This window comes from Pimephales promelas, chromosome 2 (assembly GCF_988280905.1).
Source record: "Pimephales promelas chromosome 2, fPimPro1.hap1.1, whole genome shotgun sequence".
Lineage (NCBI taxonomy): Eukaryota > Metazoa > Chordata > Actinopteri > Cypriniformes > Leuciscidae > Pimephales > Pimephales promelas.
The window spans coordinates 26,599,707-26,615,816 of record NC_142770.1 but is presented as its reverse complement, the minus strand read 5'-3'; the positions used below and the strand labels follow the sequence as shown (position 1 = coordinate 26,615,816).

Below are 16,110 nucleotides of genomic sequence, written 5' to 3'. Positions count from 1 at the left end.
CATGATTAGCAGGAGCTTGACCCCTGACCTTTCCCAAATGTGTGACATTAATCAGAACATGTATAACTAAACCACTGAATAAATCTAAAGTTAAAAAGAATAATATTGCAATATAAACCCTGCAGTATATAACGCTTTTCATTAGCTTGCAGTAACGACTGGCAAGACATGCTAATTATTCAAATATGCAGACTGGAAAATCTCCACAGTAATTACAGAAGTAATATAACAATAATTATTTGTGAAAGTGTGATCTTAATTACTGAACTCATCCTATAAAAATCTACAAGAATGCAGAATATGTGTGGATGACGCTCCTGTAGATTTGTCAGGTGTAACTCTTCTCCTGAAGTGATCGTTCAGAGACAGACCTCTGGTGTGTGTGTGTGTGTGAGTTGTTCCCATGTTAATTTGAAAACAAGATCCTTTGTCTTCAGAGGACACTGGTGGGACTGAGTTCCAGTTTTCCAGTCTTCCAAGTGGAATATCACATGAATATTAGAAATGGGAAATTAAACCAAGAATTGCATGTGTTTCTATGAAAGCACTTAAATTAGATGATTACTAGCAACAATGAAGCTAAGGTTTTACACATCCCTTACAAAGAAATACATGGAAATATGTACTTAAATGTAATATTGGTAAAAGAGCTGGGGTACAGATGATAAATCAAAATATCGAAATCAAGAAGATAACAGAATGCCATACACAAAAATCATTTGTCATCTAAGATTCCTCGTCATACAAAAGAAAAAAAAAACCTGCCATCCTCATCTAGTCTTAAAGCTGAAAATTAATTATTCATGATGGAGGATTGTTTTCGGTTTTCTGGAGTTGAAAAGACCAAGTAACTTGATCCCTATGTACGAAAATGAAAGTAAAAACAAGAAAACAGAGATGCCATTTTAATGCTTTCAACAACAAGAATCTACACGTCCGTATTGTGCGGTAGGTTTAGAAATTAATTTTACATGTTTAGTCATTTAAAAATGGACTGTCACTTTCAGCTTTCAAAGGGAATTTCAAGACTGATGTTTTGTATTATTATTATTATTATTATTAATTCAAACTTTACAAGGTAACCAACTGGAAACGTCAATGGATAGGGATAGGGTGTATTCACACTAGGAAATTCCGATAGTTCACTTGCTTTTGGACCAAATACAATGTTGATTTTTTTATTTGTTTGGTACGGTTCGCATTTACACTGCTCTTTTTTGCAGGTAAACCAACATTTGTGAACAGAACCACACCTGTGCTAAAGTCGTCCAGGAATTCTCAAGCATGGGGAAAAGCAGGAAGTGCAAAAACAACATGTCTCAACATGCAGATATTTTGTAATGCAATATTTCTACTTTTACTGATTTCATTCATTCAAATCATCCAAATAGAGCAGTGTAAAAGCAAACAGTATCAAACAAACAAAAATTAATATTGTATTTGGTCCGGACCAAAGCAAGTGAACTATCGGACTTTCTTGGTGTGAATACACCTTTTAAATTTCCTCAGAAATATACTTTTGTTTAAATGTGTTAAAATTTATGGACAGAAAGCCATAATGTACATTTCTTTATATAATGAAATTTCGTAGATGCTGTTCATTTTGTTATGTAAAAAGAATGACTGAACGTAACGAGAATGACTGGTTTTTCAAGTTTGTCTTCTTAGCATTGTCTTTGAGGGCAGGGTCTTCAAGCTTGATTTGACTTTAGAAACTAGTAGACTAATCGTAAATATAAGTATTTTGGCCTAAGACACGAAACGAGCGGTTTGTGTGAGAAACCGAACAGTATTTATATCGATTTACCTCTTGTAAACACAGCCACGTCCAAGTGATATTAATACTGTTAGTTTTCTCACACAAACCGCTCGTTTCGTGTCTTAGGCCATCAATGTGTACTTACTAGAGTTGAGCCGGATACTCGGCTGAAACGAGTATCCGGTACGGATAAAGCACTTTTGTCGAGTACAAATATTATACGAGTAATACGAGTCAATATCTGTGCTCGGATAAAAAAAAGAAAAAAAAAGTAATGTTGAAATTAGGGCTGAGCGATATATCAATATAAAGAATATATATTTTAAATGTGATATGTAATTAGAGTTTGCGCTGCACGCCTTGCTCCAAGCAAGCTGTTTAGTGCTGACCCAGAGCTCTCTGCACTGCTCCCCGCGCCCCAGTCACTCCTTTTCCACTTTGCGTGCTTGATTAAAGCATGTTATGTTATAACATGAAATAAAGTCTTTCACCTCAGCAAAACGGACTTTGTCCTGTCAGCCGTTATACTGTAACGTTAGTCGTAGCGCACACTCAATTGCACGCGCAAATGCGGCGGCGCGCGCTGGATCGCCTCACTGTATATAAAGTGCAAAAGAAACAACGAGCATGCAACACTGTTGCGTTGTAAATAACACGAAATAAAAACAAAGCAGGTATGCTTTGATTGATGATTTTAATTCTATTCACCAGGAGCAGTTTCAATGTTTCATTAACAGTATTGTCTATTCACCAAGGTAACTGTCATGTCTATATTAACCCCTTAATGCCCCTATTTTTCTTTGTGTTATTTTTTATATTTTTTAAATGAATGTAATGGCTCATACCAACGTTGTATTGACAAAATAAATAAACCAATTAATAAATCACAATTACAATTCCAAGGGAATAATCTGCAATTAAGATTTTTGTCATAATCATGCAGGTGAAGAAACCTGTTAATTATTTATTCATTTGATTTTGCAAATGTTCATGTTTCAATAAAACTACTTGTGACATGTCATATTTGGCTTTGACTGAACATTTGCTCTCACTTTGCAGAAAAAATATCGGGATATATTTTGTATATTGAAATTCAGCCTAAATATATTGGGATATGACTATTGGTCCATATCACCCAGCCCTAGTTGAGATGAAAACTCTTGTTCGTTACATTTTACTTCATATTTGCAACCACATGTGTTGTATTCATTGTTGCAAAACTTGTTCTGTAGTTCGTTGTTATCGTGATCAAAACCATTGATCTGAAGCTCAATGCTGATGCTGTCATGTAAATAGTTTTTTTATCAGCAATAAATATAACAATTTCTGATCAACCCATATCAATTGCATGCTTAAAATAACATACCGGTTAAAGCCCCGCCCATTTCAAGACTACCCGACCCACTTCCGGGTTTAGGCCCCGCCCAGTCCGAGTACAGATACAGATACAGATAATTCATATGGTTATACAGATACAGATACAGATACAGATAATGCTGTACTCGCTCATCCCTAGTACTTACATTTACGAGTCATTAAATCATGTTTAATCTGGACTTCTCTCTGCATGCTCTTTGAGGTGGTGACCATAGACCTCCATTATATGACTGACAGACAAGAACGGTTTGACCTAAAAATATCAAAATTGAAAATACTGCAGAAACAAAGACACCTACATATTGGATGCCCTTGAGGTAAGATAAAACATACCAACAAACATCCCTTTAAAGCGACAATCAAAATAAAGTGAAAACACAATTTTTACTCAATATTTTATCAGTGTGGGCACAAACAACCCTTTCCTTGAAGGTCATACACTTCCAATATTTACTGCAAATCTGTTGTTTTTGTCAATTTTTCAATTTTGATTTTCCTCATTTTCTCCCGATTTCCTTGAGAAATGGAGAAATGTGTTATATCTCTTTTTGTCTCTGTGTTTCCATGATAAGGTGTGAAGTAAGTCTTTAAAAAGTTTGAGGAAGGAAGCTCACTACCCTTAAAATGAATCTAAGTGAGGATACAGAGGAGGAGAACCCTACATCTGATGCACAATTCTCAGATCAAACAGAAGGTTCTGGACCTGATGTGTATCAGATGCCAAGATCAGCTTCTCCGCATCTGAGCAGTGTGTCCATAAAGTCGGAGGAATCGTTTGAGTTTCATAGACCTCTTTTCAGTGAAGGATCTATGACCTCTGAACTCGGGTAACAAATGCATAATTTATGCACTCGGCAGATGTTTTTTATTGATAGTGATTTGCACTGCAGAACAGCAGATTGAATGACAAACATTGTTTACTTGTTTTGTTTTGTCATTATGAGCAGGAGGAAGAGAAAGAGGGACACATCTCCAGGACCTAGCTGGGTGTCTGTGAAGAGTGACGACTCTACGAAGTTCAATCTTTCTGGATTTAGTGATGACTCTGACCCTTTGTTAGTATCAAAATATTGACTCAAGCTAGATAGGCTTAAAATGTGATAAAATTATCTCAAACTTTCTTATTTTTGCACAGCCCAGGCACATTTCCAGAAAAAAAAAATGCAATAAATGCAATTTTGTAAAATGCAATGAAAGCACAAGTCGTATTTGATAATTCTTTTAAACCTTTATTTATCTGACTTAAAAACTGACTTAAATATTAACCAATTTCTAATTTGATGCCTGGAATTCACAGAAAAAAGTTGAGTCAGAGGCAAACTAATGGTGAAGATTTTATAGAATACCAACATTTCTCAATGCAAGATTGCAAAAAATGATAATTTGAAATCTGTTCAGTGAAAAAAATGGACATATTTTATATGTACTTCCGTCAGTTAAAATTAAAGTTGATTTTAATTGTTAAAGACAATTAAAAAATCACAGCATTTTACAAAAAAATCCCATTGTTTCTGTAAACTGAGTTACACTGTAAAACTTTTACGGTAAAAAAACGGCAACTGTGGTTGCCACAACTATACCGTTAAAAATACGGTAGGAACGTAAATGGTTTTACAGACTTAACTTAAAATTTACAGTAATAAATATATCATTTCATTTTCTGAAATCTGTTGATATAGCAACCTTTTGAAAAATTTCTTTCTGTTTTGTACCATTGTAATACAGTTGTTTTCCATTACAAGGTTAATATTTATATCATATAAAGAAGCTGCACAGTGTCATTCACACAAACATTAAACACCATCAAGGTAACACATGTGAAATTAAAAAAACGCATTAAACATTAATTGAACAACATTAAATGTAACATAAAACCCTAATGTACATAACTGATTAGAAAAAAAAACAAGAAAACTATGAGGAAACTTAGTTATTTCAACAAAAACACATCAAATGTGAAGTGTGACACAGCGAATTGTGGGAATGACAAATTACAGTTTTGGAGTTGTTCTTTTTCACTTTCAAAAACTGTAAATTTAATGGTATTTTATAGTAAAATTATATCACAGTTATTTACCGTATATAGTAAGGGAACTTTCTGTTAACCAATTAACAGTTTTGCAATGCAGCATTTTTTACAGTCTTTTACTGTTAAAATTACGATTATTTTTTACAGTGTAAACATATTTGAGAGATATTTTTCTCTTTTGAATTTTCTGATCCAGACATACATGTATTGCATTTGTTATATAAACCTTTAGTATTGTTTCCAACTGTTTTTTTTCCCCCCTTCTCAGTACTGGGGAGATAAATGAACCAATTCCCTCAGTGAAATACCGTCTGACTCACAACAAGAAGCAAAACACAGAATCAGCCAAACAAAAGCTCAAACAGATAGTGGAGCCTGAATACCTTCATCAGGATTCTCACCAACCAGTAGATGCTATTTTTCAGAAAGTGAAAGACCTACACAAAATGTTCATGAAGAACAAGTATGAGAGCTTATTTGAGGGAATCAGACTAGAGGAAAATAAAACCCTCCTGAACAGCATCTACACACAGCTGTACATCATCGAGGGAGAGAATGAAGGAGTGAATGAAGAACATGAGGTGCTACAGATGGAGAAAAACAAAACACAACCCTCACAAGACACTCCGATCTACTGCAATGACATCTTTAAAGCCTCACCTGAACCAGGATGTGAGGAGAAAGACAAAATCAAGACTGTCCTTACTATAGGCATCGCTGGGATTGGAAAAACCGTCTCTGTGCAGAAGTTCATTCTGGACTGGGCCGAGGGAAGAGCCAATCAGGATGTAGATTTCATGTTTGTGCTTTCATTTCGTGAAATGAATTTGATTAAAGATCATCAGTACAGTCTTCACACACTTCTGCTGGACTTTCATCCTGAACTTCATAATCTGGACTCAAAGATTTATGGGGAGGGTAAATTGGTGTTCATCTTTGATGGTCTGGATGAAAACAGGATTCCACAGATCTTTTCAAACACTCATAAAGTTTCTGATGTGACTGAGTCTTCATCAGTGGATGTGTTGATGTCAAACCTCCTGAAAGGAGATCTGCTTCCCTCTGCTCACATCTGGATCACCACCAGACCAGCAGCAGCCAATCAGGTCCCCTCCAAATACATCAACCGTGTGACAGAAATTCAGGGATTCAATGACCCTCAGAAGGAGGAATATTTCAGGAAGAGAATCAGTGATGAGCATCAAGCCAGCAGAATCATCTCTCACATCAGAAAAACAAGAAGCCTCCACATCATGTGCCACATACCCGTCTTCTGCTGGATCTCATCCACTGTGCTTCAAAAGCTCCTGGAAGATCTGAGTACAGAAATCCCTCAAACTCTGACTGAAATGTACATCAACTTTCTGATCATTCAGATCAACATGAGGAATCAGAAGTCTGAAGAGAGAGATCCAGAGAAGCTCCTGCAGTCCAACAGAGAAGTGATTTTGAAACTTGCTGAACTGGCTTTCAAACAGCTGATTAAACACAATGTGATGTTCTATGAGGAGGACCTGATTGAGAGCGGCATAGACGTCACTGACGCCTCGGTGTATTCTGGGATTTGCACTGAGATCTTTAAGGAGGAATCTGTGATTCATCAGAGGAAAGTTTACTGTTTCATACATCTGAGCTTTCAGGAGTTTCTGGCTGCTTTGTTTGTGTTTTACTTTTATATAATAAAAAATGATAACACATTACATTATTTGGATCAAGTTCATAATCTGCATAGGCACACAGTAGATGACGCGCTTCAGTATGAAAATGGACACCTGGATCTTTTCCTGCGATTCCTGCTGGGCATCTCACTGGAGTCTAATCAGAGACTCTTACTGCAACTACTATCACATACAGAGAAAAGTTCAGAGAGCATCAGGAAAACCTCACAGTACATTAAAGACATCATCAAGGCTGAGAAAAATCTCTCCACAGAAAGATCTATCAATCTGTTTCTCTGTCTGCTGGAGATGAAAGATCGGACTCTGTACACAGAGATTCAGGAGTTTATGAAATCAGACACACACTCGGAGAAGAAACTCACTCCTGCTCAATGTTCAGCAATCACCTGCATGCTTCAGATGTCAGATGAGGTGCTGGATGAGCTGGATCTGAAGAAATACAACACATCAGAGGATGGTAGAAGAAGACTGATACCAGCAGTGAGCAACTTCAGAAAAGTTCGGTAAGTAATTATTTTAGATCTTATGTAATTACATTTAAATTGTGCTCTTAATATAACAGATTTTGGAGAGTGATACATACTGTTACAACTTTTTTCCAAATAAAAATGCTAAATATTTATTAACATAAGTATTCACCCTCTTTAATTAAAAGCCTATCAAATAAAAAATGTAAAAAAAACACTTTATTCAGTTACATTTGCATGCAAACATACAAACATGTGTTATCATTTTTTATTATATAAAAGTTGAGTACGAATCACAAAACCATATCCTATCTACTATCCTATTAAATCCCGTACAAAAATATCAATCAAACATATTCGGTGTCATCTTCTAGTAACCCAAATTGATCCATGTTTACATATTAAAGGGTTAGTTCACCCAAAAATGAAAATGAAGTCATTAATTACTCACCCCCATGCTGTACCAACCCCGTAAGACCTTTGTTCGTCTTCGGAACACAAATGAAGATATTTTTGATTCAATTTGAGAGCTGGATCACTGCTACATACATAGGCTCCTAAGGGATAGAAACTTGACGGCCCAGAAAGTCATTGAAGAAAATGTTTAAATATTCCATGTGCCTACAGCGGCTCAACTATAAGTTTATCAAGCGACGAGAATACTTTTTGTGCGAAAAATAACGACTTTATTCGACAATTCCTTTTCTTCCTTGTAGGCCTGCGACGAGAGTTCAAGAGATTTCCTCAACGCATGTGCGAGAACAGAACTGAAGTAGTTGAAGGAGATCACAATTCTCGCGCATGCGTCGTGGAAATCTCTGATTGGCCACAGATCAGAAAACGTTTTTGATTGGTGCCGCGATTTCGACGGATTGGAAATGGGCTTGAATGAGCTCTTTGCCAGACTAACTTTCAGAGCAAATCTAAATTTGCCGGAAGTTGTCTGGGTTTTCCCAGGCTAAGGGTACATGTAAGTTCTCTGAGAAATGGCAAGAGATGAAGAACCTTTTGGAAAATTTGGGTTATGGATAAGGCACAATGAGCTATGTCTTTGACAATCTTTATGCTTTTTAATGAATACATCAAGAAAACACCCCAAAGTGATTAATAGCAAGCAAGTCAAGCTGGACTAGGTGAACGTTTACTATTTAGGAAGATTTGAAACTATAGAGTGAAACTGTGTGGTTCCTTGTTGTATTGTAGGAATGCCTTGAAATTCTGTTTTTTTTCTCTTTCAGTCTTGCTGGCTGTAATCTCATAGGTCACAGCTATGAAATTGTGGTCTCAGCTCTACTGTCTTTAAACTCTCCTCTCAGAGAGCTTGACCTGAGTAACAATGACCTGGAAGACACAGGAGTGAAGGTGCTTTCTGATGCACTGAAGAGTCCAAACTGTCATCTGGAGATACTGCGGTGTGTAAGAATAGAACTACAAAATTATAAATGTTCATTGTCTTTGATTTTGAACATAACTGTGATAGTTGAAAGATCTTGGATAATAAGTTCTCTTGAGGTGCAAGAATTTCTATACAGCATTTCTATAATAGCATTTCTTCAACATTTGAGATTAAATAGTTTGAAGTGGTTGACTGGTAAAAACATGATGACAGTGATACATTATTTAAAAGTAATTCTAAACAATTTAAGCTTTTTAAATTATGTTCAAAGTTGTTTAAACAGGCATATTCATAATCCATAGGCTTTAAACACAGTACATTTAAGGTGTTCAATCTTCAATTTAATTACTTTGTAGATTATCTGGCTGTATGGTAACAGATGTCGGCTGTTGCTATTTGGCTTCATCTCTGAGTGCAGCTTCACGCCTGAAAGAGCTGGATCTAAGCTACAATCACCCAGGGGATTCAGGAGTCAAGCTACTCTCCGAGAGACTCAATGATCCAAACTGTGCACTGGAAAAACTCAAGTATGTTGGATTTAAATTTGTCATGGTATTTATTATTAAAATGTTGCATATGCATATTTGTAAAATAATAAAAATAAAACATTACATGGAACATAAAACAACATGATAGCAATCACTAAATTACGTGGTCTAAATGTATGTATAAATACAGGTGTAGGACCTTAAAATATTCCTCAAGTCATTGCCTTTGGTCAAAATGCAACGATACAATGTCATACCTGCCTGTCAAAAGAAGTATTTCCATGCCTCCACACACACCACATACCATCAACGTGTTTCATGCCATGTAGATTTAGACAGATTTCAAAAAGTTCCTTTTACAGATCCTATTGAACCAAAACAATGAGCTTATGCTTATGTTCAAGCCATAACTACTGTAATTTGGAAACCCATGAAGATATAGTCTGAGCAGTTTGTAAGTTGAATTTATGTGTTTCAATGGCAACACTATCAATGCCGAAATGAATCCGACTGTAACCCTTGTTCCCTGAGAAGGGAACGAGAACTGCGTCAACTGACACTTTGGAGGAACGCCCCTCGGCGTAGCTCCTCTGAAGCATGGATGAAACTAAGCCAATCTCCGATTGGAGCAACGTGATGACGTAATGTGTGACGACACATAGGCGGGTGCTATATAGGGAGACACACATGAGATGTCAGCTTCTGTGATGAAGCAAGCACTCCCAGGCAGGGGAAGGCGTGGCCAAGGGTTCTCGTTCCCTTCTCAGGGAACAAGGGTTACAGTTGTAACCCAAGGATGTTCTCTTTCGAGGGAAACTGCAAACTGCGTCAACTGACACTTTGGGGGAATGAGTACTCACAATGCGCCCTGCCTGCCCTAGTGTGAAGTTGCTCGCAGGCACACTTAGAACGCGAGAACAAGAGAGCCGGGTGTCGACAGAATGTCCAGACTATAAAACCTTATGGCTCATCAACCTGGTGGCCCATCCAGCTGCATTGTAGACCTCCTGGATGGGGGCCCCCGCGAAAAGGGCCCTAGAGGACGCCATGCCTATAGTGGAATGAGCCAAAGGTGAAGGCATACCGCACCGACTCCAGCGGTTCAAAGGGGGCATCAGTCAGCCCCTCGAGAACTACTGCCAGGTTCCATGTGGGAACCCTGGTACGAGTTGCAGGTCTCATCCTCCAAGCCCCACGGAGGAAATGTACAACCAACTGGTGTCTCCCTTAGAGGCCCATCGCTCAGAGGAGTGTGGATAGCCGCAATGGCAGCCATGTACACCTTGAGTGTGGACGGGGTAAGACCAGTGGAGAAGCGATCTTGGAGGAACTCCAAGCACTGAAGCACTGAAGCCACTGGGCAGTTAACTGGGTCCACCTCACACTCCCTACACCAATTGGTGAAGATGTTCCACTTGAAGCCATAATATTTCCTCGTGGAGGGAGCTTTAGGGCTGAGTATGGTCTCCACTACTCCAGCTGATAAGCCGGCCTCTAGGTACTGTGCCCCCTCAGGGCCCAGACCCACAGTTTCCATAGCTCTGGCCGAGGGTGAAACATTGAGCCCTCCGCCTGTGTCAGTAGGTCCCTCCTGAGGAGAATCTCCCACGGAGGTCCATCTAGGACGATATGTATGAGTATGTCCGTCTGAGAACCATACTCGGGCCGGCCACAACGGGGCTACCAAAAATAGACTGATCCCGTCATGACGGACCCTCTCTAGAACTCCTGGGAGCAGAGTGATTGGGGGAAATGCATACAGACGTAGCCTTGGCCACGTCTGCACCATGGCATCCAGCCACAGTGGACAGTGGGTCGTCTCTCAAGATGCGAATAGGTCCACTTCCACTGAGCCGAACCTCTGAGATATTGACTCCACCACCTCGGGGTGAAGTCTCCATTCCCCGGGCCTCAGCCTTTGTCTCGACTGGATGTCTGCTTCCTGATTCTGAAACCCCGGGATGTATGTTGCTCTTAGAGACAACAGTTTCCCCTGGGACCAGTGGAGGATCTGATGTGCCAGTCTGCATAGAGGGCGCAACCTCAAATGCCCCCCTGATGGTTTATATAGGCCACTACCAAAATGTTGTCTGACCTCACAGGGACGTGGTGACCTCTGATGTCCGGCAGGAAGCTCTTCAGAGCCCGGAACACCGCCAACATCTCCAGGCAGTTTATGTGCCAGGAGGAATGATGGTCCTGCCATAGGCCTGTCGTAAAGCGGCTGTCCATGACTGCGCCCCAGCCCGTGAGGGAGGCGTCTGTCGAAACGGTCTTCCGTCGACATGACTCTCCCAACACTGGACCTTGGGACAGAAACCAATCTTTCTTCACCATAGATAGGGAACGAAGGCATCAGCGTGTAACCCTGATCATGCTGAATGGGTTTCCCCTTGGGGGAACCACCACTGAAGGGCCCCCAAGTGCAGTAGGCCAACAGACCCAACAATCTCTGGAAATGCTTGACAGTGATGGCCTGGCCTAACTTTATACCGGCCACTGTGGCCAGAATGGACTGGGAGACAGTCGCATACCGAATCCCACACCATTCCAGGAACGTAGTTCTTTGTGCTGGTTACAACACGCTCTTCTTCGTGTTGAGTCTTAATCCCAGATTTTGGATGTGGCAAGAAGAACATTTCAATGCTGAACCGCCTGCTCTTGCGACTGAGCCAGAATCAGCCAGTCATCTATATAGTTGAGCACCCTGATGCCCCTTTTATTTGGAGCTTCAGAGGTGCTAGAGCTGCATCCATACATTTGGTAAATGTCGGGGGGAGAGAGCTAGGCCGACCGGAAGAATTGATCGGCCTGGCTTTGCCCCCGGAAGCGAACCTCAGGAACTTCCTGTGGGATGGAAGGATGGACATATGGAAGTATGCGTCCTTTAGATCTATTGTGACAAACCAATCCTTAGATTGAATCTGGTTCACGATCGTGGGAATAGTGAGCATTTTGAACCTGAATCTCCTCAAAGAGCGGTTCAGGTGCCTGAGATCTATTATCGGACGCAACCCCCATCCATCTTGGAAACTATGAAGTAGCGGCTGTAAAACCCAGACCCTCTTTCAAGTGGAGGAATACGTTCTATAGCCTTCTTTGCCAGCAGGGAGTTTACTTTCTGTTCCAATGACCGACCCTGCACTGGGTCGACTACAGTCCAGACCACCCCGTTGAATCTTGGTGGGCAGAAACCGAACTGCAGCCTGTACCCATTTTGAATGGTGCGCAGGGTCCAAGGGGTAAATAATCATCAGATTTTTCCCTGAATCGAAATATTTTACCAAAGGAACCAGGCTCTTAAGCCTGGCTTCGGGTATTAATCGGGATTTGTTCATGGTGCTGAAGGCCATTCCCAGGCATGCAAAGGAGCTAATGTTAGACAGTTCTGGCTCCTTTGACAACAAGGACAAGCTTTTGCTAGATCCTCAATCTGCTTTTTGATTTCTGGCCACCAAATAACTACACACAAGGTTCTTCATTTTCACAGTGGCCAAATGTCCTTTGTGCAATGTGTCCAAAATCTTACTGTGCAGTTTGGTGGGAATGACAACTTGGGCTGATGGTCTGTGATCAGGGTAAATCGTTGACCATACAGATAATGATAGAATTTGTACAGACCCAACACAAGGCTAAATGATATACATCTGCACAGTCACACAGAGCTGAAGCACAATATTCTTCCCCAAAATGCACACAGTTGTTATTGCTGTGTTTTTACCACTAGAGGGTCAAAAGTTGCATATTGTACCTTTAAATTCTGAGAATTTGTTGAGAAAAAGTTAAAAGTGCTTGTGTTTTGTTTTTCTTTTCTTTTCAGTGTGGACCATAATGAAGCCTTCAGAATCACACCAGGACTACAAAAATGTAAGTCCGTTCTTAGTTTTTGTTCATTTCTTAAACTTACATGGTTTGTCAAGATTACATTTCTTTTTCTCTTCAGATTTTTGTGATCTCACATTGGATCCAAACACAACACACAACAGCCTCTTAATGGCTGAGAGCAGAATGGTAACACATGTGAAAGAGGATCAATCATACCCTGAACATCCTGAGAGATTTGAACACTATGAACAGGTTATGTGTCAAGAGAGTCTGACTGAACGCTGTTACTGGGAAACTGAATTCAATGGTAATGGTCACGTAGCAGTGACATACAAAAAAGTCAGTAGAAAAGAAGGGATTGATTGTCTTTTTGGACTTAATGAGCATTCCTGGTGTCTTTTCTGGATTAACAGTGGTAAGGTTTGTACTGCCTGGCATGATAACAAGAACACTGATGTATCTGTCCCATCTCAGTCTAAAAGAGTAGGAGCGTACCTAGACTGGTCGGCCGGCACTCTGTCCTTCTACAGCGTCTCTGACACACACACACTCACACACTTATACACATTCAACACCACATTTACTGAACCTCTATATGCTGGATTTCGGCTTTATCCTAGAGCCTCAGTGTCGCTTTGTCATTCTGCTTGAAGATTTCAGGCAAGGAATAACCTAAACAATTCAGTCTAAACAGTTGTATTATCATTTACTGGAGATTTGAATTTGGGAAGGTGACAGGAAATGACAGGAGAGAAGAGTGGGAATAGGGTACCGAAAATACCTTGTGAGCCAGGACTTGAACAAAGATGTATCTGCTTCATATGTCATGATCAGCTCACTAGGCTGAGCTTGGTTGTAGATTAGCTTGAGTTTGAGTACACTATTTTGTAGGGTGTAGGCTAAGGCTTTTTTTTCTGAAAGTTTCAGTTGTCACTTGTCCTTTCACTTTTGTGTTTTGTATTTCATTTTCTGTTTTTCTGTTGTATTTTATTGTTATTGCATAAACTCAGTATATGTCTAATTGCATTAGAAATTCAAAACAAAACCCCTAATATAATAAGAATGTCCATCTAGTATACAGTGGGGCCAAAAAGTATTTAGTCAGCCACTTATTGTGCAAGTTCTCCTACTTAGAATAATGAGAGAGGTCTGTAATTTCATCATAGCTAGACTTCAACTATGAGAGACAAAATGAGAAAAAAAAAATCCAGGAAATCACATTGTAGGATTTTTAAAAATTGTTGGTCCCACTTACCTTTAAACTGTAACTCTATGCTTATTGTGTGTATTTTACTCTTGTAACTTTTCTGGTTGGTTCTATTGGCTTGTCTATATTTTGCAAGTGTACCTTATTTGATGGAGTGTATGTATTAGTTGAGACCAGTGCTGAAACTGGGTGATCGCTTAACCTTAAAACAGAGAGAATCAGTTTTATTACACACATTACATTAGCCAGCAGAGAATAGGGCATGTATGGAAATATTGTACTGACAAGGTGACAGGGAAAAGAGATCCAGGAGAACAAGAAACCATCTAGCTAAAAAAATTAAAAAATAAAAACTTTAAAATGTCATTTTCTCTTGTATCTCATTCCATCACTCTTGGCATCCTTATACTTAATAAAACTGTAGAAACTATTAAATTGATAGATCAGTGGATTCAGCTTTTATTTAAAATGTTTCCCCATCAGTACTGAAGCTCAGCTGATATTACTGTATTGCAACCATTTCTTTTATAATACCTTTTTTATTTTACTTGTGGTAGCACAAATATTGCAGCCAATACAACTTTGAGTTTACCATTGTCTCCCTGTGCTTTGAGTTTTATTTTTATTTTTTATCAATTGCAGGCAGGCAAAAGAGAAAGAGAAAGTCAATGTAATTTTCACATTATATTTACGAGGAATGTTACCATGTCAATGTGTGTGTGAGTGTGTGTTCCCTCTCAAGTCACGCACACGCAGTGAAAAATACATCGCGGGTCAAAGACTAACGTTACACCGAGTGATTACGAGAGAGAGTTCAAAGCAGCTTATTGATGATATGAAACAAAGTCTCAACTTTCAAATATTGTCATTTAAGTAATTTAAACAATACCGTTTTTAAGTTCATGCACCGACGTTACTGACAGCTTTGTTGTCGGACAAAGTTGTTTATTCGGCGTTATGATTGGCCAGGCCACCTGTCAATCAAACCCCAGTGGGCAGCAGGGCAAAATTGAAACGTCAGGTTTTAATTTGATATGACAAATACATTTATTCTATATTTAACTTGTGAACGATCGACCTGCTGCTGCAAGTAGGCCTATAGATTATGGCTGCCTGCGCCTTATTAGAATACATCAACCAATAAATCGCCTTTACTCTTCACTTCATTCTAGTCTATTCTTAAAACACAGCGTCATCATCGACCCCACAAACTTTCAGTAAGTTTGAATATTAACTTGATGGATGTATAATTTTCCTTTTTGTGTTTGATTAACCTCTATATTCGCCTAAAGGACTGGGGATAATATATCCCAACCCGGTATCGCGACAAGACGTGAAATAATCACGTTGGTCCACTTTGGAAAACGTGTAGATGTCACGGTTTAACCCCTTCAAACGTGAAACTTACACGTTTGCGTTATCACATTCCAGTGGAGAGATACCCGGATGTTAACCTATTTTAAATGTATAACATTACAAATGCAGCGAACACACTAATGTCTCCTAATCTGTAAGCACTAAGGTGCTAACGGCACTGAAGTTACAGGAGTTTCTTCCCGTTGCTAAGCAACGGTAGGTCGAGTATTTAAAAGGTTATGGTTAACACGGTTAACGTGGTTTAACGTCGATGTAATTCGTTGTTTTAGCGAACCTTTTGCTTAAACGAGGAGCTGGGGGACGCCGGAAAAATACGTTTTACTCATTTGGCTGCTTCATTAAAACGTGACATTTTGACGTTTTTTTCGGCGTGGATCAAGGCAAATGAATCCTTTTCACCTTGAAAATAATATTTTTTGCATTTTAATTAATAGAACATTTGATCGTCAATAAAACAAAATTCCATTTTTTCTCGGTTTAATGAAAACCAATAGGTCGTTATGGCA

The 16,110-nt window shown here is 39.3% G+C and overlaps 1 protein-coding gene across 5 annotated transcripts; it reads left to right on the top strand.

Moving 5' to 3' along the window:
* The first annotated feature begins 881 nt into the window (after positions 1-881).
* On the top strand, positions 882-14,593 carry LOC120490937 (NACHT, LRR and PYD domains-containing protein 3). Of its 5 annotated transcripts, none has more exons than XM_089118414.1 (10): positions 885-948; positions 1,224-1,337; positions 3,339-3,453; positions 3,709-3,963; positions 4,084-4,191; positions 5,434-7,347; positions 8,550-8,723; positions 9,064-9,234; positions 13,016-13,062; positions 13,139-14,593. In XM_089118414.1, exons 4-10 carry the CDS (start codon positions 3,761-3,763, stop codon positions 13,669-13,671), a joined length of 3,150 nt encoding a protein of 1,049 aa, XP_088974540.1. In that variant the 5' UTR covers positions 885-948; positions 1,224-1,337; positions 3,339-3,453; positions 3,709-3,760; the 3' UTR covers positions 13,672-14,593. The 5 variants fall into 5 exon arrangements, with proteins under 5 accessions (XP_088974519.1, XP_088974540.1, XP_088974517.1 ...); XM_089118391.1 differs by having other exon boundaries at positions 4,081-4,191; XM_089118393.1 differs by lacking the exon at positions 1,224-1,337 and having other exon boundaries at positions 882-948; positions 4,081-4,191.
* Positions 14,594-16,110: the final 1,517 nt, after the last annotated feature.